General features: G+C 28.7%; 2 protein-coding genes across 2 annotated transcripts; both read left to right on the top strand.

Moving 5' to 3' along the window:
• The first annotated feature begins 659 nt into the window (after window positions 1–659).
• Window positions 660–2,808, top strand: LOC137820299 (CBL-interacting serine/threonine-protein kinase 25). The gene has a single exon (XM_068624292.2). It carries the CDS (start codon window positions 1,249–1,251, stop codon window positions 2,587–2,589), a length of 1,341 nt encoding a protein of 446 aa, XP_068480393.1. The 5' UTR covers window positions 660–1,248; the 3' UTR covers window positions 2,590–2,808.
• Window positions 2,809–17,812: 15,004 nt separating this feature from the next.
• On the top strand, window positions 17,813–19,341 carry LOC137822918 (putative WRKY transcription factor 40). The gene is made up of 4 exons (XM_068627942.2): window positions 17,813–18,082; window positions 18,186–18,488; window positions 18,704–18,820; window positions 18,905–19,341. Exons 1-4 carry the CDS (start codon window positions 17,981–17,983, stop codon window positions 19,259–19,261), a joined length of 879 nt encoding a protein of 292 aa, XP_068484043.2. The 5' UTR covers window positions 17,813–17,980; the 3' UTR covers window positions 19,262–19,341.
• The last annotated feature ends 3,837 nt before the right edge of the window (window positions 19,342–23,178 follow it).

Below are 23,178 nucleotides of genomic sequence, written 5' to 3'. Positions count from 1 at the left end.
CGATTGCACTTCGATGCTCAACTCAGTGCTAGTGAATAGTTTAGTCTCTCAGGATATCAAAAACATACATTTTCTCCCTTTCAAAAGTCCCTTATATAAGTTGACTTGAGCCTCTTCCTACGTGGGCTGGATGGTTGGCTGCCAAGACATGTATTATGACTAGTGGTCTCCAGATCGTGCATAATGGTTTCCCGATATTGCAGAAACGTTTTTCAACGTGTCTTTAACTTGTTCAATGTTGAATAGTAACTACATTTACTACGTATTTATTAGTTGATATTATTTATTAATACATTCGGTCGTCCTGTGTCCGATTTATCATAATTTTTGTTGTGTATTTTTATTTATTAGACCTTTAGCTTTTCAGATACGAACGTATTTCAGTAATTGTCGTTCTGTAAGACATAATGAAAACACAATTTTTATTTTTCTTCTAAACGAATACGATATTGAGATTTTTTACTGAAGCGCAATTGAGAAGAAACCAATAAATAGTCAACAAACATGGCAAAAGAATCTCATTTAGTATTACGGAGTTGCGCAAATGCCACAAAATCATTAAACATAAAAACGCATCATACTTTTATGCTTTTAGGAGAACCACAAAACTGCTCCTAACTTTCATCAGATTCACAACAAATTCCACCATAAATAAACGTACAAAAATAGTGTATTGCTGTATAAAATTATAAAAACAAAATTTTATTGCAACAGGGTTGAGTGAAGGATTTAAATAGTTTACAGAGGATTTTATTAGATTAAGATGTTAATGTTTAATGCCCTGGATTAGAAAAAAAACACAGTAAACAGTAAGAATTTGCAATTAAGCAATGGAAATTGAGAAACTATAGAATCTATAGAATGAAGAGACTTGGAAGATGGGTTTTGTGTTGTGAGAGGAACAAGGAAATTGCACTTAACGCCAATAATGCAGCGTGGCCCATTTTGAGATGGGTGAGGTTATGGGAGAGCCATGCATTATCTTTGAATCTATGGGTTTTGGGTAAGCCCCACCAAAACTAAATACCGTTCGCTCCAATGGTTTACTTCCACACCCTAAAACCAAACCACTTAACCATCATCACTCTCTTATAAGTGCTTCTCTCCTCCAAACATTTTTTTAACAAAACTTTTTCTCAGAATCCTCTTGAAAGAAAAAAAAAAAATGGGGTTTCACAATCCACCGTACAGCACCTGAAAAGGAAGAAGAAAAAGTGAGTCTGTGAGTGATTATCAGTGAGTGACTCAATGGAAGAGTGTCACACGGTGTTCGGAAAGTACGAGATGGGGAGGCTTCTCGGTAAGGGGACGTTTGCCAAAGTGTATTACGGGAAGCAAATAAGCACGGGCGAGAGCGTGGCGATCAAAGTAATGAGCAAAGAGCAGGTGCGGAAGGAAGGGATGATGGAACAGATCAAACGCGAAATCTCGGTTATGCGTTTGGTGCGACATCCAAACGTGGTGGAACTCAAGGAAGTGATGGCGACGAAGACAAAAATCTTCTTCGTCATGGAATACGTGCGTGGCGGCGAACTCTTCTCCAAAATCTCCAAAGGCAAACTGAAAGAAGATCTGGCCCGCAGATACTTCCAGCAATTGATCAGCGCCATTGATTACTGCCACAGCAGAGGGGTCTCCCACCGCGATCTCAAACCGGAGAATCTCCTCCTGGACGACGACGGGAACCTCAAAATCTCCGACTTCGGTTTGTCTGCGCTGCCGGAGCAGCTTCGTTACGACGGACTCCTCCACACGCAGTGCGGGACCCCTGCCTACGTGGCGCCGGAAGTCCTGAGAAAAAAAGGGTACGACGGGTCAAAAGCCGATATCTGGTCATGCGGCGTCGTTCTGTACGTTCTTCTGGCGGGCTTTCTCCCCTTCCAGCACGAGAATCTGATGACCATGTATAACAAAGTCCTGAGAGCCGAATTTGATTTCCCACCCTGGTTTTCCCCCGAATCCAAGAGGTTGATCTCCAAGATTCTCGTGGCCGACCCTGCCAAGAGAACCACCATCTCCGCCATCACGCGCGTCCCCTGGTTCCGCAAAGGCTTTCCGCTGTTCTCCGTCGCCGACACGTGTCAGGTCGACAAGCAAGAGGCGGTTACGGAGGAAGGTAACAATTCCAAGGTTCCCAAGTTCTTCAACGCCTTCGAGTTCATCTCCTCCATGTCGTCGGGCTTCGATCTCTCGGGGCTGTTCGAGACCAAACGGAAGACGGCCGCGGTGTTCACCTCCAAGTGTTCGGCGGTGGCGATTGTGGCCAAGATCGCCGCCGCGGCCAGGGGGCTGAGTTTCACGGTGGCTGAGATGAAGGACTTCAAGATCCGCCTCCAGGGGACCACCGAGGGAAGGAAGGGGCGGCTGGCGGTCACGGCGGAGGTGTTCGAGGTGGCGCCGGAGGTGGCCGTGGTGGAGTTTTCCAAGTCCGCCGGCGATACCTTGGAATACGCGAAGTTTTGCGACGAGGACGTTAGGCCGGCGCTGAAGGACATTGTTTGGACGTGGCAAGGGGATGCCACGTGTGCTGCTAACGTCCCCGTCTGTCACGGTGAGGAGTGTCAAAAGCAGGTCGTTAGCACTGTATAATAACTAGTCAATTATAATTAGTGTGACAGATAGAAACTGTGACACGTTCTAACTATTTTTCTTCCGCTTTGGGCTTTTTGGGTTTGTCGCCTTTCGTCTTTATTCCCTGCCTAATTTTTGAAAGTAGGGTTTTGCACCTCTTTAAGGTGAGACTGTATATAAATTGTAATTATGGTGCTGCTGTTACTTTCGGAATGGAAGTCATTACCGTGTCCAAAACTATTCTTCGACTTCTAATCACATATCAACTAGATATTAAAATATTAAAATTTTTTATACTGAAATTAAAATATTAAATAAATTAAAATATTAAATTTTTTTATATAGTAATTTTTTTATACTATATAAGTTGGGACAAATTTTAACTCATTTCCAGAAAACTAACTCATCAAAATAAATTTAAATATAATGTTATTTTAAAATAAATTAATGTACGGTGACAAGAGTAACATCTATTATAATTTACCAATTTATTTCACTTTTAACAGTTTATCACATGATTATATAACAGTTTAACAGTTTATCACATTCTGACGTAGTCATAAATAAAACTTTTAAAATAGTTAATGTAAAAATCAATAATTGAATTTGTATAATAGTTTAAAATTAAACAACAGTATAACGTATGAGTTACTTTTATTATAAATTAGTTCTTATAAAAGCAATTGTAATATATTTTGACAATTTTGACAATATAACAGACATTTTTCTCTGCAAAGATTTGAAACTTGACTATTCATACTTTGAAAGATGAATTCTTTGTTAGTCAAAGTATGCTTTGATGTTTTTTATGGTACCATATGATGTTTATCCAACATATGGGTACTATGAACTGCTGCATATGGTTGCTCTTTTCCTGAATTCATTTCCGTGGGGCTCAGTTCCATAACAACACTATAAACTGCAGGTGAAAGAGAAAGACAGTGATGTAATTGTTGAAATTTTGTTCATTCAAGTAAAAAGTCTAATATTATCTAATTTTACTCTTTTTTTCATAAGGTTTATATACCAATGTATTTTTTATATATATATCTTCAATGCAGGTAGGAAAAAATGTGAGTCTCCAATAACTTTTGTGTACACTTCTTGTACATGTTCTTAGTCAAATTCAGAGTTCAAAATGCATGCCACATGTAAGCAGATGGTAATTTAAACATAAATTACAAGAAGTGATGATGACCAGGTCAATTCTTACACCATGACAAAAAAGAACATTAATATATTGGATATCGAAAAATTGAGCTAGGTGCAATGCAAGGCATTTTCAAATGGCAAGATGACAACAAAAAGCAGAAGCATCCAACACAAATAGATGATAAAGAATTTATGTAAAGAAGGGGACCACAAAATTTGAAAGCAGGCAAGGAGTGACAGAAAAGTTTGTGGGTGAATTGAGAGAGATGAGGATGAAAGCCAAATCGTTTGAAACAGTTACCTTCAACAAAATATATGTTTGTCCTTTTATTACTTATTGAAATTTGGTCACCCATCAAACTTTGCTCACTATTTCCAAATTTCAAATTTAGTGTCTTAGTTGGGTAAGTGCAGCAACCAACCTCCATTATTTCTCTTAACCTTTGTTTGAACATTATTATTTGATCCTTAAAATACTCTTTCATTCATTACAATTATTGTCCCTGTCACTATCAATACAATGGTTTCCATTATGGATAGTTACATAATTGACTATAGATTGTTTTAACATCCATAAAAATGAGTTGTAATAGGAATAGAAGAGACCGTGTATTAAAAAAATATAAAGAGTTCTGATATATTAATATATATATATATATATATATATATTACATCGATTTTTAGTAATAATCGATGTAATATATTATCCAAATTCAGAGTTTCGCCTTCGATTTCTGTGGTGAAGGACTTTTCGATAGTCGAATCATCAAATGACAGCGTTCTGAGAGTCGTGTGGATTTGTTTTGACGCCGACCAATTCCGCACCATCGTCCACGACAGCGACTGCACGCGGTCCTCTTGCTGTTAGTGGCGAAGTTGTTCCTGGTGCGTCGTCACGTCGAGTGCGGCAATGACGATCTCGCTTGGCTATATGGAGAGGAGCATCACTGGAGGAGTTCTCGGTGGTGGTGGACAAGAGTTCAGAGAAGCAATCTCCGACATACTTTTGAAATCATTATTGTTACAAAATTACCATTTTCACGTCATCATTTTTTACCGCGTTGACAATGTTAAATGTGTGTCATGGTGCAGAGGGTGTTAAGAAAACGTTTTTGTTACAATTATTGTTCCTGTCACTAACAATACAATGGTTTCCATAATTGACTAGAGATTGTTTTAACACCCATAAAAATGAGTTGTAACAAGAATAGAAGAGACAGTGTATTAAAGAAATAAAAAAGATGTAGAAGATATGAACAGGAAAGTGGAACACGCCACATGGAATTACTGATGAGACATATAAACCGCACGGAACAAACTCATACCCCTCACTTTCTATCTTTTTCAGCAACTAATAGCAGTAGAACAACACTTCCCTTTTGATCTTATTGTATTATATATATATATATATATATATATATATATATATATATATATATATATATATATCTTAGCGATTATGCAGCATTACACCATTATTAAAGCGATCAAATGGCGAAAGGACCTTTTGTTTTTTGCTATGATTAAATTGTTGATTAAGGAACTGAATAAGTGACCAGTGTTACTATAAAAGCAACACCTCTTCTATCTGTAAGAACATTCGTGTTTATTATAACATTTTGAACGTAAAATATATGCTCTTGCTATAACAGTAACATACAACGAAAGTCGCATAAAAGAAGATGTGATGTTTATAAGTGTTCTTGGGTGTTGGGGTCTAGAATGATTGTTTCTTTCTCTACCTTTGGTCAGTCACTATCATTACAGGCTTCTTGTTTCACCTCCTTCTTCTTGGTCGTCTGGCTCCACAAGCGGAGATGGTACCTGCAGAAGGCATTCCAACGCTTAAGTCAGTTAGAGTATCGGCACTCGGATGTCAGAGTACTGTAGATAATGACGTACCTGGTCTTTGAAATTTGTGTTATTTATATTACCTTAACGAGCGTTTTTTGATGGACCGGATTAGGAGGTTGATTTCTGTTTAGAGTTGTGTTAAACCACTCTTAATTATGGATTTAATCCTACTGACTTGGTCAATCTATGATTCGTCGTCATGAATCGATCAATCACATGTCGTCATGCAACCTCCTCGTTATGGTTGATTTGATTGGTCAAGTTTGTGACCAACTTAGATGTAGAGTGTTACAATAAGGATGACTACAAACATTTTATATTAGTTAGGAGTATGGTTTGTTAGTGTGACTTATCTCTTCGAGAGTAAAGTATTCGAAAAAATTGATGTGATGACATTGTCGTGTATTTTTTAATGGCACCAGAGAATCTAAACCCCAGTTATAAGGGTTCAGCCTCCAACGCACAAACTAGTTCAAAAGGAAAAATATAAATAAATCATAAAGAATTCAACAAAAACTCTAAAATGGTCTAGATTCAAGTCACGCTGGCACAAGATTGATATTCAACTAATAAATAGTTTATGATTTTAAAATTCAAATTAACCGATGCTTCAAATCAATTTATATTTTTTATCCCATAAATGTTTATTTCTAACTCTCATAATACATGTAATTATTAGATAAAATGTTGGGATGATGGTTGAGTTAAAAAACAATTTAAATTTATATTTCTCCTTTAATTCTTTGAAATATTTTTAAGATGAGATAAAACGATCATTGAATTTCAAATTTTAAAAATATATTATCTCGAATGTGTTAATTGATTATAAGAATATTATCTTAATGAATTTAAGGTTAGATAGACTTAAATTTTATTTTTATATATAATAATAATAATAAGTTAGAAATGATTAAAATAAGAGAGTGTATTAGAAAATGGTAAATTTTAATTGTTTAGTTGAATATGAATTGAGAAGGAATATGAAATTAATTTTGTAGGACTCACTAAAATTCACGTTTTTCTTAAACATTAAATTTATATGAAATTCTGGTTTTGTTTTATGGTTAAGTGTTAGACCAAGAAATATAAGTTGTATCGACTGAGAAGAATATAAATTTTTTTATATAAAATTTTATTCTACATGAAAATATTAATTGCCATATCTCTTGTTTATTTAGGAATGAATTTGGTTTTTAATTTATAGAAATTTAGAGAATTTCTAAAGCATTCCCAATCTCTTTGATTCTTCGCAACCATTTCTAGTGTGGGCTTGGGTCATGGGGCTTGTTCATTAAAGTAGATTTTCTTTTGCACCACCATAATTCCTCTTCCACCCAAATAAATATAAAAGATTCCACTTTATTCTTTTAGTCAATGAAAAAAATAATTTTTAGATTATAAAATCTGAAAGTTATATTTTTTCATGAATTTTTTTTTCAGATTTTATCATTAGAAAATTACTTTTTATTTTGAATTATGTAATTTGAAAAATAAATTTACTTTCAAATATTATAATCTAGAAATGTTCTTTTATTTTCAAATTGTACAATTAATAAATCATTTTTTATATGAAAAATGTTTCTAAATTGTGTATAATTTATAAATTATTTTAACTTTTAAATTATGTAATATATAAATATTTTATTTATTTATATAATTTAAAACATTTTATTTTCTTGAATTCATGACAAAATAGAAAGATATCGGTGGTAGTAACGTGACAACAAACTGCCATAAACAACAAGGGGGTGACAGTGGCGGCTGGAGTAAAATTTTGTCTTTTAACCACCCCATAAGGTGAACATTAAAACTATGGTGGTGCAGAAAGAAGTGGCCTTCTTTAAATTTATGGGCTCTGGACATTAATTTGGTGGATTGGGCTGCTAGCCCAAATGTAATTTCACATTGGCAATTGCTTCCTGCACCATATCACTGCACCCGATCTTAGCGGAAAAGACAAAACTGTCCTTAAAAATTAGCTTCCGGATTACATAATCCATAAGCCTTTTTTCATATGCATGATTACTTTTCGGATTACATAATTCGGAAGTCTTATTTAGCTTTCGGATTATGTAATCTGGAAGTCTTTTTTCAAATGAGTTTCCGAATTACATAATCTGGAAACTATTTTATGGGGTGACACAAGAAGGATAAAAATGTATTTTCATGTTGTGTACGGAGATGGCATAAGAAGATATGGAGGTGCAGGAAGAAATAGTCTCATATCTGTTTGGTGGTTTCTTTCTGCATCTCTAAAACTTATCCTGACACCTCTGTAAATCAGTCCAAAGATTATTTTGTTTTTAAAAAGTACATTTAAATTTTACAATTTTAAAATGTATTATTTTTTATTTGCATAATTAAGAAAGTACTTTTGAATTTGAAGATATCTTTTTTTTTAATTATACAATCAGTAATATTTTGTTTTTAAATCTCAAATTCATAAATATTTTTCCAATTATATAATCCATAAATATTTTTTGAATTTTTTATTTTTTTGAAAAAACTCAATTTGGAATTTTTCCAAATCATTCATTGAAAAATAAAAAATATCAATAAAATAAAGAGTAGTTTTAATATTTTAAGAATTACAAAGGAAAAACAAAGTCTTTTGTTATTTTATTTCGGTTAGAGATCTTAAATCGACTAGAGATTAGGAAATTTCATAATATATAAGTGAGTGCAAACCTCACTTCATGAACTGATTTTATAGGGTTGAGTTAGGCTTAAAGTCCACTTCATAATATGGTATCATAGTCATTTCGAGTCTATCCTACCGAGTGTTTGTTAGACTTATCAGGTCACCCGCTATCGGACCGTTATCAGACCACCCATAATATGTTATCCCACGGCGTGAGGAGGTTGAATTAGGCTTAAAGTCCACTTTGTAATATGGTATTAAAGTCATTTAAAATCTATCATAACGAATGTTTGTTGGGCCGATCAGACCGTTATCGGACCACCCATAATATGTTGTGTCATGCACGAGCTGTAACTCTCGACATGATGGAGTGTGCAACTAGAGATGAGGACAATGTTGAGTTAGACTTAAACTAAAATATTTTTGTTATTAATTTATTTCAGAGCTTGAGACATCATTAACTATTATCTTTTCAATTGCCTTTTCTCTATTATAAATAAAAGACCTTTTACCTATATCTATTTAAGTATTCTACAATCATTATAAATAAGTAGTTTTACATGTATTTTCAATATCTTGAAATTACTTTCTTAATGTATGGTACTCTTCAGTCCTTCTGATGAGAAAAAGTGTTGTGAACAATGCCATTTATTTCTTATAAAAAGGTTAGAGATAAATCTCACAAAAAAATAAAAAGAAACAAAAAGGTTAATCTAAAAACTAAAAATATATATAAGAAAATAAGCACAAAACATAACGAAAATTTAGAAAATAAACAGATGTCATCTTTCATTTTAAATTTGTTTTTTGAAGACAAAGCAAGTTACAATTTATAACAAGTAACTCAAAAGTCTCCCAAAAAAGTTGGAAAAAAATGAAATAAATCAGCATTGTTCAACATTATGGAATGGAAAAATATGCAAAAAGAAAGTGATTGTTGGTTGAAAAATCAAGTTTTGTATGGTGCAAAAGGAATATCGTGGAAAAATTATCAAAAGACAAACTTTGTGACGCATGATGATGTTTATAAGGTTACGTATCAACGTCACACATTTTAAAAAAGGAATTAAAAAAATATTTTTTTTTATTCCACTAAGTATAATTCCATTTTACTCTAGTTTTCTAAAAAATATTTTTAATAAATTTTTAGTAATATTTTTTAAACAAATCCTGTCTTTTAAATAAAAATTAACTCTGTTATTACTCATTGAATATATATATATATATATATAATCATGATTTACATAAAAAATAATTCCAATAATATTAAATTAAAACTAACATCTATTAAAGTTCATAAATAAACGGTAAATTCTTGAATAACATCTATTAAGAAATCATTTCAGTCTAACTTGAAAAAACATTAATGTGAAAATTAATTCGATCGACATTAATTAAAAATAATCTAATATTAAATAATAAAAAAGATTAATTAATATCGGTTAAAAAATATAGTTCATATGGATCAATAGAATCATGATTGATTCAAATGAAAAAATAATATTAACTCACTTTAGTAATAAAATAATTATTGCCGATAAAAAAAAGTAATCAAATAATTTTGTGTATATAAAAAAAATGTCCAATCAATTAAAAACGTCAACTTGACAATCACTCATGTTAAAAAAGTTAAAGAATTTTTTTATCATATTAATTATGTTCTAATTAAAATTAAGTCGAAATAAAAAATACAAATAAGAAATATGAATTTGAAAATATAAAACATTTTAAAAAATATTTTATATAGAAAATTTTACTTTTTATACAATTTTTGTTCTAATTTAAATAATTTTAAAAAATTAAAAATTTAAATTTTCAAACAGTATTTTATCTAAACCACACATTTTATCATAAAATATTTTAAATTTTACATAAAAATAATTGATTTCCTTTAATTCTCCATGAATTTAAAAGTGTCCTAATGTCCATGTATAGTGTGAACTTATCCTACGAAATAAAGGTTCCTTTTGTGTCTTAACAAATTGAGATGAACAATTTTTAATGATTGGACGGTTGCAATTGCAAGTAATATAGTTATGAATATGATTAGATATAACGACCTTGACTTTAGCAAGTTCAATATTACCCTAAATATCACTTTTACTCATGAGCTTTGAATAGGATAAATGCTTTTGATTAATTACACAAATACAACTTGTAGTACAGAAATATTTCTAACATATTAATTATAATATAAACATTATCAACGTATAAATTATATTTTAATTACAATCAACAACTATATCTTGTCTATAACAGTAGTTATTTTTAATTATTAAATTTTAAAACAATTAAAAATTAAACTTAGAAAAGATAAATTACACTTTAAAAAAATATTAAATAATAATTAAATATTATTTTATAAATTAAAAAAAATATTAATATCTAAAGTAAATTTTATTAATAATAAAAAATCTTTTATATATTATTAGTCTTTTTAATTTATAAAATAATATTTAACTTAATATAAAATTATTAAATCATTTGATCTTGTACCACAATATATTAAATCAATGTGTGAGAATGTGAGTGATGGAGTAAAAAACAATGGAGATTGTGATTTTTTTAAACTCTCCAAACAAACTTTCGCTCAAAACTTTTTAGTAAATTAATTCAATAATAATAATAATAACTTTTTAGATATGTGAAGTAGAAGAATCTAACAACGCCCACACAATCTATACCTTCACTACCTTGACTTGGAATATGGTACAGAGCACTTGACATAAATAACTCAGTATTTATATAATCTTCTTTTATTAGGCTTATTAACCACAATGAGTCTAAAATAATTGTATAAATTAGCACATATTCCAAAAGATCAAGTACGCAATCATCTAATGTTAAACACTGAGTGTCTAGTGCTAAAATCTGACTTGAACGACAGAATACTTTTTACAAGTAACATTCGAGTCCAAAATGAACGAGTAGGAGGAGTGGAAGAACAAAAAGATGAGAGTTCAGTTGAGAGCAAAGTGTAGGTCAACCAAATAACTTAAAAAGTGTTCAAATCATTCTCTTGATTCCAATGCGATTCGATAATACTATCTTCCATATTTTGTTTGGTAAAGACGAAAAACTTTGGCAAGAAAAACGGTTGAGAAAAAGAAAATACGGTGTACTAATAATTTGATAATGGAATACTGTGAATTAAATAAGATGAAGTATTATTTTAAGAAGAGAAGACCTAAACTAGAGCGTGTAGTGTGTGTGAGAATCTTTGAGTTGGACAATTTCATGTTATTTAATTGGCGAGACGCAAAGTTTGAGTTTGAGTACATCCAAATGGGCCAATTAATTTATAGCTAAGGAAACTTCCAAACTTTTACTACTCATATATTTCATTCAAGTCAAGGTCTTCTTTTCGGTCAATTTTATCTTCAAACTTTTATTTAGAACAACCTTTTTTCCTTGAATTTGCCTCTATGTTTTTTTATTTTGTGTTTTTTCCACTTTTGAAAATCTTATATTGTCCTTACCCACGTAGTTTCATGATTAACTAACTTATTCATATCACATTACCATATTCTAATTTTGTATAGATGCTAACTTTTTATTTTCAAAATTTACATTTGAAAAATATATAAAACCATGTTTCAAACGTGAAACCAAATACACTGTTGCTTTTTACGCAAGTTAATAATAAAATTTTGACTTAAGTACATTTAAATCTTTCAACTTTGTGGCCAATTATTTATGTATGATCAGATTAATTTCATTAACTTACTAAAACGACATATTTTTCTCATCAAACACGAAGTTCTCTATTAATTTTTTTTTTTTTTTTACATTGTATGAATGCGGATAATTATTTTTTTCAAAGGATATCGTTAGTGTTATAATTTGGAAAAAAAAAAAACTCTATCAAAACATTCCCAAAATAAATATTTTAAAGAAATGTAAAATATTTGATGACATGAATGCAAAACTAAAATATATATTATTATACAAACAAAATATTAAATGATACTTCAACAGAGGAATTGAAGCAAACTATTTTTGTTTTCTAATTACGAGAACCGAAGATTACTTTTATAATTTGTGTGATAAAAAACTTAAATCAAAGTATTAAAATTATATTTAAATCTAAAATTTAATAAAAAGAACAATTCAGTATTATAGTCATCAAAATTACTTATATTTTAAATATTTTTTAGTCTAAATTACTTTAAAACAGGAAATTAACATGTATTTTCAATCCCAATCCTTTGAATTAGGAAGGTGTTATACGAAGATTTAAGGAATTGAATTTGGAGTGATTTGACAGAAAATTGTGAAAAAGTTAAGTTATTTAAATTTAGGAATGTAAATGAATTTATGAGTAAACTTCATTGAAGTTTGTGAGTGATGTCATATAAGAGAGAATTTTCATTTTTTTTAAAATGTTAAAAGGTGTAAGTTTACAAATTTATCATTATAAGAGACATTTTTGTGTATATTTTAGTTAATTAAATTTTTGTATATTATTCATGGTTAACATTGTCGAAACATGAAAAATTATCATAAAAATAACATTTCAATTAGAAATTAAATTTTAATATTGAAAATTATAACAAATGTTTGAAAAATAGTTTAAAATACATTAAAACTACATAATGAAGATATTTCAAAACTACATGAGTATGAAATAAACAAATAAAAAGTGATACACAAAAACCATTTTTTTTATCGACAATAATAAATTAATAAATGCGAGTCACTTCAGGGGTGGTTCAACCCTTATACAAAAGAAACAAGAGATACCAAACCAACTACTAGCTAAAATTCTCAAACTAACAAACACAATCACTAACCGGACATAGACTTAAACTACATCAAACAACCATTCTCATACACTCCAAAGGTACCATACACCAACTAGAAAAGGGAAACGAAGCGAATCGAGATCTAACATTAATCCAAGACCAAACTTTTGCTTGCACCCGTGCACACACTTCAGACGCATTAGCCACTCCCCTGTTGAAGATAATAAAATTCCTGTGGATCCAAATTTCACCCACCACCCCAACCCAAATTGTGCGCCACACTTCATTAACCGACTTTGAAGACTGACACGTCCTAAACTGTGCAAAGTTTGTACACAAAAACCATAAGACACAAAATTTGTAATATTTATCTATCACAAACATGTAACTCATAATTAATTATGAGATGCATATGAAGATTGGCATAATCGATTATCAATTCAAATATAAAAATATTGTATGATATATACTAACATTTATAATCAATTATCAACTAAAAACATAAAGATAATTAATTATGTGATATATATATTAATATAATTTATACTCATGATAAAATCTGAAATAATTAATTATGGTTGAAAATATAGAAGAAATCGATATTCATAAATGGAACCGTGCAGGTACAAAAGACACTCAAGTCAATTCTCTCTTGCCTTCATGTCTTTCCATTAGAATCTATTATGTGAGAGCAAGTGAATATGACTTTATCTAAAAAGAAAATGATAGTGTGACAACTCAAAGAGTTGTATACAATCTTGATGTGATAGATTTAGAAATAAATAAATATATATATATAGTAAAGAGTAAATTTGTAATTAAATAATATAAAAAAGTATTAAAATAATAGTATTGAGAGTTGTAATATGATTGTATGAAAAAATGTGGTTATCCATATATCATTGCTCTATCTCAAATTCATTCTCCTCTCACTCGTATTTACCCCCAAAACACACGCATTTACCCCAAAATACTGGAACCCTTGATCCAACCTGAATTTACTCCTCCACGATGTGGGTTGTATCGAGGTTCACATATTGAATTACTTATAATTATTTATTGACAATTTAAGATTTTATTTCTTTAGAATATGATATGTATTTTAAGAAACAAACTACGAAATGGTAATCATTTACTGAATTACCACTTTAAATTGCAATAAAACATATGCGTAGATTTATGTAAAAAAAAAAGCGTAAATAGAGTGTAGCTGTACTAAAATCTTAGGTCTTAAATTATCGATTATCTATTAACAGTTATCATTACGTACTTTATTTATTAGACTTGTTTTTTTATAATAAATAAATAATGAAGATTTTTTAGGAATACTTCAATACAATATATAAAACAAAACACCTATATACTTATCAAACTTTTTGAGACCTTCACACCCAAAAAACATAACAGATAACTCTACCTCATATACCTAAAAGGACCGTAGTCCTTCTAGCTCTATCCGTGACAAACCTCTATCTTTTATTATTTTTAATAAATCTCATACATACTAGTGGTTCAAGATATCAATCTGAATAGAAAAAACATGTTAAATGTACATTTATAATTATCCACGACCAAATCTTCGATTCTTACATAGTAAAAATTTCAAGATATCAATCTGAATAGAAAAAATATGTTGAATGTACATTTACATTATCCACGACCAAACCTTCTATGAATTCTGACATAGTAAATTTCAAGAAGGTCAATGCATTTATTTTTAAATATCTTCTTAATCTTTTACTTCCACATTTTCTTCTACAACTCCTACTCACACAGGGCCAGATTTATTAAACTTGTTATGTACATTAAAAACATTTTTCATGACTTAAATTGTAATAAAAAAGGTAAACATGCGCAGAAATAATTTATATGGATAATTGTTAACTAAAAATATTATTTTACGTTTTGAAAATGAGCATCAATTTATGGAGGCCGAACCTTCTAGAAGAGGGTACTTATCTGCGGGATGATATCATGCAGTGTAATTACGCATGAAACTTAGTGGACTTTCCGTTTCTTTGAATTTTGTAAGACACGTTTGGGTGTAGCAAAAAATATTGTTATAAATTAAGTTCCCCTTTAGAAAAAAATAATGATAACTGCATTAATTCCAAATTAAGTGTAGATAAAGAGGAAATAGTATAGATAAAAATATATAAATGATTGAAATAATGAAAATATTTTTTTCTCGAATAGAGATATAAGTACAAATAAAGGGAAGCGGAATTTTTTCCCCTTTAGCTTGAATGAATGAAAAAAATAAGTAAATCATGTATTTTCAAAAAATAATTGAAATAACTTTTAATCTTTATTTTTTATTTAATGTACATTGTTTATTATTTTTAAAATTACAATATATAAATAAATAAAAAAACGTGATTTCCCTCTCATTGATTTTTCTCTTGATTGAAATAATTGAAAATTATGCCTTCTGGTTATATTTGAACACTACAAGAAAAACTTGATTTAGCTTCTAAATTTTTGCGTTGGCCATTTGCGGACGCTACTCTCGTCGACCAAAATGAGTAAAAGCCCACGCAAGATTTACATTGGACGCAAAACGGACGCATAATTTAATTTAATTTATTTTTTTTAAAATTTTGCGTCGGCCGCGGCCCACGCATAGGCATCGGTTTTGCGTCGACCGCGGCCCACGCATATGCGTCCGTTTTGCGTTGCCCACAGAACCCACGCATATGCGTCCGCTATAGCTCACGCATGTTTAGAATTTTAAAATTTAAATATTTTTAATGTATTATAAATATTTTAATATTTAATTCTTTATTATATTTATTTTAGAATTATTTCTTTAATGTTATAATAAATTATTTAATTTATCAATTTTGAATATAAATTAATTAAATTAGATTTATTAAATTAAATCAGCGTTTGATTTAAAATTAATTGAGTAAAATAAAATATATATTTAAATTATTTAAATGTTATATAAAATATTTTTTTTTTATTTTAAATATTATTTATTTTAAATTTATTTTATTTATATATTGTCATAACTATTTTATTTTTGAAATTATGATATAAATTAGTTAAATTAAATTTATTAAATTGATGATAATAATATTAAATTTATTAGATTTATTAAATATTAATATTAATACTAATAATATTAATTATAATGTTAATAATAATATTAATAATAATGTTAATAATAATATTAATAATAATGTTAATAATAATTTAATAATAATGTTAATAATAATTTAATAATATGAGTATAATTTATTTTATTATTATTAATAATAATTATATTAATATGTATAAATTATATTAATAATAAGTATAATAAAAATGATAATATGATCAAAGAATTTGTTTGGTCTAATGGTTAATGCTTCCAGAATTTTTTCGTGAGATGCTTAGCAGACGCATAAGCGTCCGTTTCTGGCCACGCAAATCTATCATTTTCTTGTAGTGGAATCTCTCATTTTTCTTTTTCCTTACACTATATTTCAACCAGTAGAGACAAAAGCTAAACACCGTTCATATATTCTTGATTAATTTAAAGTCTAAAAAACCTTTTACTCGGTTAAAAAGTTTTTTTTAAAAATAATTTAAACTTTTGCAGTGGTCCCTTCACTTTTTAAAAAAAAAGTTTTCTCGAGTAATTTTAGTTTTTTTAAAATAATTCACGTATTTTCTCAACATAGAGTTCCTTATCAATTAATTTCAAATCATATAACATGTATTATTGTGAAGTGAGTATATTTTTACTGTTAGTGTTAATATATCACCACCAATATTATTAGTATTATTATTATAGTATTTGTTATCTCATTAAATGCAGGAAGTAGTTTAGAAAGAAATGTACGTAAATGTTTACTTTTTGAAATAGATATTAAATATGTGTCATGAAATTCAAATAATAGAAATGGAGAATTAGCAAGAGTGGGGGGAAAGATGATTAAGACGTATTGCAGTGAAACAAGAAACGGAATCAGACTTGGTGTTCACAAGCGTTTAAAGGACGGTCAACAGCGAAGAAAACTAAGATGAACCTCATCAATAAGATAAAGCCATTATTCAAGTCAATGAGATATTGTTACGGTCAATCACACAACATCTAAACCCTTCCTTATCAACTTGCCTTTTCTTTATGCATTACTTTCCGATTGACCACTGCATGAATTTCTTTTTCATATTCTACAAAAATTCATCCCCCTAACCATAACTTATCCAAAAAATATCAAAGAACAAAACAAACTCTTATTTCTGTTTCTCTCGCATTCCAAACAAGGGCATTGTGGGTCGATAGTGCATGGATGATGTTGGATTATATGCAGAAAGAGGGGTGAATGTAAAAATTCCAAATATATTTGGTTGAATGGAAAAAGTACCTGAAGGAGAAGGTAAAAAGTTATACGTGTAAGGAATCTGATGGTGTGGAGAATGAAGTGACACGGCAGAAGTCGTGCCAACTTGACACGACTTCAGTATGACAGGGCAGAAGTTGTACCAAGTTGACACGACTTCAGTATGACAGGGCAGAAGTCGTGCCAAGTTGACACGACTTTAGTATGACATGACAGAAGTCGTGCCTAATTGACATGACTTGCCTAAATTTGTAATTTTTTTAAACGGACCTCATTTTAGTAAAAACAAAAAAAATAACCCATTAGTAAAAAAAAAAAAAAAAAACCTGTAATAAACATGTTGGATATCACTTCTATTATAAAAACAGTATAATCAACTACTGTTAGAAAAATTTTACACTATCTATAAGCACATTAATTATTATTTGTTAAGAAATACAAAGGAAGTTTTCTTCTTTATCTGCGGAATGCGCGTGGCTTAAATACAGACAACAGGGAAACGAGGAAACTGTACAAGACTGTTTTCTCGTCCTGATTTTCGTGCCACTTTCCTCGCAACAAATAATAATAAAACTCTATAACTCTCGTATATTATTTTCTTACTATATATATACAAGTTCCGTGTCTCATTCTCTTATATCCAGTTAAACTAATCTATCTCTTCATTCGTTTTGCCTTCATTCCCCATGTCCCTTAATTCTGAAGCAAATCTTTCTTCCATGGAACCAACCTGTGTCGACACTTCTCTCAACCTTAACGTTATTCCCTCTTCACACATAGACGTCGCGGTTAGTATATATATATATACACACATGCATATTGTGACGCCAACCTGATATAAAATTATCCTTTTTTGCCATTATCTGATTTCGTTGAAAGTTTTGTGACCAGGGGGAATTTTTGGTTGAAGAGTTGAGGCGTCTAAATAGTGAGAACAAGAGGCTATCTGAGACGCTGAAGCACGTATGCGAGAGCTATGTTGCTTTGCAGAAACATGTGAGTGAGTTCAACCTACTGAAGAACGCAGATTTTGAGAAAGAAGAAAAACCATCCCCCAAAAGAAAGGTCGAGAATGGCGTCAACGCGTATGCAGAGTGCAACACTGAGGAAGAGACATTCAAAAGGCCTAAGCAAAGTACCACCCCAAAGGTTTCCAAAGTGTTTGTACGGACAGATGCATCTGATACCAGCTTAGTAAGTGTATTTGATATCTTTTGAGATCCATCTATCACTGTTACTGTTTGAGTAATTATGTATATGTAAATATGAGTTAAGCTCATTGTATCTCTGGCATCACAAATTTTGGTGTGTGAAATAACTTGGTTCCTTTACTTGATGAATATGATAATTTTATGGGTAGGTATTTGGAGGTTCTAAGAACTAACTGAGGATGTTTTTGGGTGTTGAAGTATGTGAGGGACGGATACCAGTGGAGAAAATATGGTCAAAAAGTCACCAGAGATAACCCCTCTCCTAGGGCTTACTTCAAGTGTTCCTATGCCCCAGGATGTCCAGTGAAGAAGAAGGTAATTAACTATGTTAAGTTTTGGTACAGATTTTAAGGGTGATTTTGTTCTGTGTAACTGATGATGAACATGTTAATTAAATAGGTGCAGAGAAGCGTGGAGGATCCTACTGTGTTGGTAACGACTTACGAAGGAGAGCACAACCATGGTGAACATGAAATGGAGATATCAGGGAAAAGTGAAAGCCCTGGTGGTGGTGGTGGTGGTGGTGGTGGTACAGGGTCAGTAGGTTGCAGTGGCTCAGCCTCGTCTGGTCGAATTGAAGCGCTTGAATTAGTCCACTCGAGAGTGGTTGACATGAATGCGCAAAAGTCATTGATCCATCAGTTTTTAGTTCAACAAATGGCTACTTCTTTGACCAGAGATCCTAATTTCACAGCAGCACTTGCTTCTGCCATCTCAGGAAGAATTCTAGATGATACTTCTATGCCAAAACGTTGAATTATTTCTCATATACATGCATCTATTTCAACTAAACATATATATATTGCTTTTAATTTATTATTATTATTATTATTATTATTATTATTAATATTATTATTATTAATATTATTATCTATTCCACAGCATCTCTCTCTATATATAAACTATATATTGCCCATCAATTTTTTTTTCAAAAATATATATGCTTTTCAAAATATAATTTTCCTGTATGTATGTGTGTAGAAGTTTTATGTGATATTATCGTGATTTCAAATTTTACATTTTAAGATTGTAAAAACAAGTTTTACACAATTTCTGTTTGCAATATTAATGATATTCATTAAGATATATAGAAAATATGTTGAAAAATGTATCGCGGGATATAAAGGGAGAGAGACAGTAACTTTATATAGTTCATCACTTTGTTATTGTAGAATTTTTATGCCTCTAATCATGAGCGAATTGTGTTGTAAAGTTCTAAAAAAGTTAGACAATTAAGTACTCAATCGATTATGTAACTGTATGTTTAAATATAAAATCACTTTTTTTATTATAAAAAAAATAAAAAAAGTTTTAACCATTACACCTTGTTATTATTATACTTATTAATAATAATATAATTAATAAAATAAAAATTAATAACATTATTCATATATTTAATATATTAATATTATTAAATATTATAAGTATTATTAAATATTATTATTATAATTAAATATATTAAATATTATTTAATATTATCAAATATTATAAATAGTGTTAATATTATAAATAATAATAATTTTATTAATCTTTTTATTAATAGTATTTATATTATTAATGTTATTGTTATTAATATTATTAATTTTGTTATATTATTAATATCATTAATACTATTAATATTACTAATATTATTATTATTATTAATAAAAATATTATTCATATTATTAATATAATATTAATTATATTACTAATATGTATACTTATTAATTATGATTTTATAATTATCCATATTATAATAATATTTTTAATATTATGTATATAATTATTATGATAATAGTTGGTAGGTAAGGTAAAAGTTTGTAGGCAGTAAGATTCGTGGGTGGATAATAGTTGATAGGTAATGCTGAATTTACCTACGAATTTATAGTCTGTGGGTAATATCCGTAGGTAATGTTGTCTGTGGTTAATATCCGTAGATAATACTAATTTTTTGTAATGAAATATCACATCAAAAATCACAAACTCAAAATTCTACTGGCGAATTTGGAGAAACTTTGATGTCACATTTGTGATGAGAATAATAGGTGATCCGTGAAGAAATATGTAATTGAAGTAAAGAAGAATAAGTTGTTTTGCTCCTCGTTCACATCTCCTTCTAGATCATTCACGCGTGACATTCAAAGATTGTCGTTCGCCAAATGTTGTTGACGGAGATCACAGACACATATTGAGTCATTGTGGAGAAACAACTGTTGTCATTCATTCATATTTTTTTCCAAAGAAAGACTAAAAAGTCAAATGATAAGAAAGTAGAACAAATATGATTTTTGAGAGAGATAAAAATATGAGAAAAAAAACTACTCCACGTCATACAAAACATTTAATAAACTGTGTCGCATTCAAAATTTAAAATTGGTAACTGATTTTACAAAATGATAAAATATTAGTTTAAAAAAAACAATTTCCAATTAATTATAAAAATAATTAGTTATTTATTAAAATACCTAAAAAATAATGAAATGACTGAAATGTCCAATATAAAATAATAAAATAGATATTAATATAAAGATAAAATTGATAAATACCTTTTATATGTAAATATAGATTAGATATAATTAAGTTCCACTTATTTAAGTTTGTCCTTCTAAAATCAAAACAAGGTAAAAGCTTTACTTATTCTATTAGAAAGTTAATTATCTAATATATCTAAAATTTGAAAAAATTTGTATATCTAAAATTACTCTATTAAAATTCACAATTGACATTTAATTTATAAATTTTCGTCCATTAAATTATATTACTGTGAACTATTCACACTTATCAATAATTTTAGCGCAAAATTGTAATATTTTAAATTATAATTATTCTTTATTTTCATATTTTTCACATATAATAACTATAACAATATATAATGAAAATTTTCCATTTGATTTACATATTCTATATTTTTATTTTACTAATTAAAATTAAAAAATATATCCTAAAAGTGATGGAACATATCAACAAGACAATCATTATAAGACTTCTTTCAATAACACAATTATGTAACTATAATTGTTTCTTTATTATCTTATGATATATAAAGATAATCTTAAGATATAAAGATAGGAGGAATCATTAATAAAAATTAATTAAATAAAAATTAATTTTATATATTAAAATAATTAATCATTATATTAATTAGAAATTATTTTATAAACTAAAAAATTATTGGTATTTAAAATATTTTTTATAATTAATAAAAATTTATAAAATAATTTTTAAATTGGTGTGTAATAGTTAATTTAGATACTAATTTATAAATATTTTATAACATTTTAGTCAATATAATGATTAATTATTATTTTTTCTAAATTTGATTAATATTTAATAATTTTTTAATAAACTATTTTCCATTAATAATAAATAAATAAGTAAAATTAGTAGGTTAATCTGGTTAGGATGGATTAATCCATTGAACCCAATCCATTTTATGAACTTATAATAAGTTTTTGTTTTAGAAAATGTATGTAAATATTTTGATGGGTAACCTCTAATATTTTAATAATTTTTGTTAGAAAATTATAAAATTTAAAAAATAGTTTAAAACATTCGTGAATGACATTATTCTAATTTAATTGGCAATCTCGATTGAAAAAATTTAACATTAGTTTTTTTTGTCACCTATCACATTGGGATTCCTGTGTTCCATACAAAATGTTCTAAACTGATAATAAAGTCCAGGGTAATAATATATAAAAAAATTCCAAATTTTTATATAATCACATTAAAAATCTTAAAATTATTATTTTAATATTTTTTATATCATTTAATTATATCTTTTATTATATATATTTATTTTTAAGAATTGTATAGAAACTATCATATTCCTAAACTCTAACATCGGCTTCAAAAGGATGAGTTGGATACCAGATTCACAAGTTGTAGCCCAAATTGCTGTAAAGTCAGAACACAACTGTAATACACCACATGATACTGTGTAAATGGTGGCTAAAAGTTGTCAGAAATGAGGTCAATAATTTTTTTAAAAAAAATGGAAAGTGAACTATTTGGATTAAAGAAAAAAAAAGTGAAAAATAAAAAAATAAAAAAATATATATAAAAGTTTATTAATAATTTAATGAAAAATTATTCTAATTACATTCATAAACTATTTCATATCAACATAAATCTGCATTTAACAAATATATAAAAAAAACTCAACCAATTTTTTTCAGTTTAATCTAAATTTTTTATTAACAAATATAAATTTAATATTTTTACAATTACATGAATAAATTATTCCATATCAATGTAAATCCTTATTTCACATATATAATATATTTCCCACCACAATCTAAATTTATTTATATTAATACAGTTTTAACTCTTTCCTCATTCATGTCCTAAAATAACATCCTCCCACTTTTCCGTCTTTATATATTTTTTTATTTTCATCCGTGTTTTTTCCATTTGTATGAACAATACAATATGATAAAATCGTTTCATATATGACTTTTATATAATGTTTGGATTGAGAATTTAAAAAGGAGGATTTATCCATATAGAAAATTTTAAAAGTTTCATGATAAAATATGTTACTTAAATTTTTTTAAGAAAAAAAATATATATATGAAAAATTAAAAAATTTATGAGAATAATTTTATTTAAATTTATATTGTTTCTAATTTTTAACTTGATTTTGATTGAGACATTGAAGTGTTATCAACTTGAATAAGACTAAACAATATTAC

The sequence above is a fragment of the Phaseolus vulgaris genome, chromosome 9 (assembly GCF_051622355.1).
Source record: "Phaseolus vulgaris cultivar YP4 chromosome 9, ASM5162235v1, whole genome shotgun sequence".
In the NCBI taxonomy this organism is placed as follows: domain Eukaryota; kingdom Viridiplantae; phylum Streptophyta; class Magnoliopsida; order Fabales; family Fabaceae; genus Phaseolus; species Phaseolus vulgaris.
This window is presented reverse-complemented; position numbering and strand designations above follow the sequence as displayed.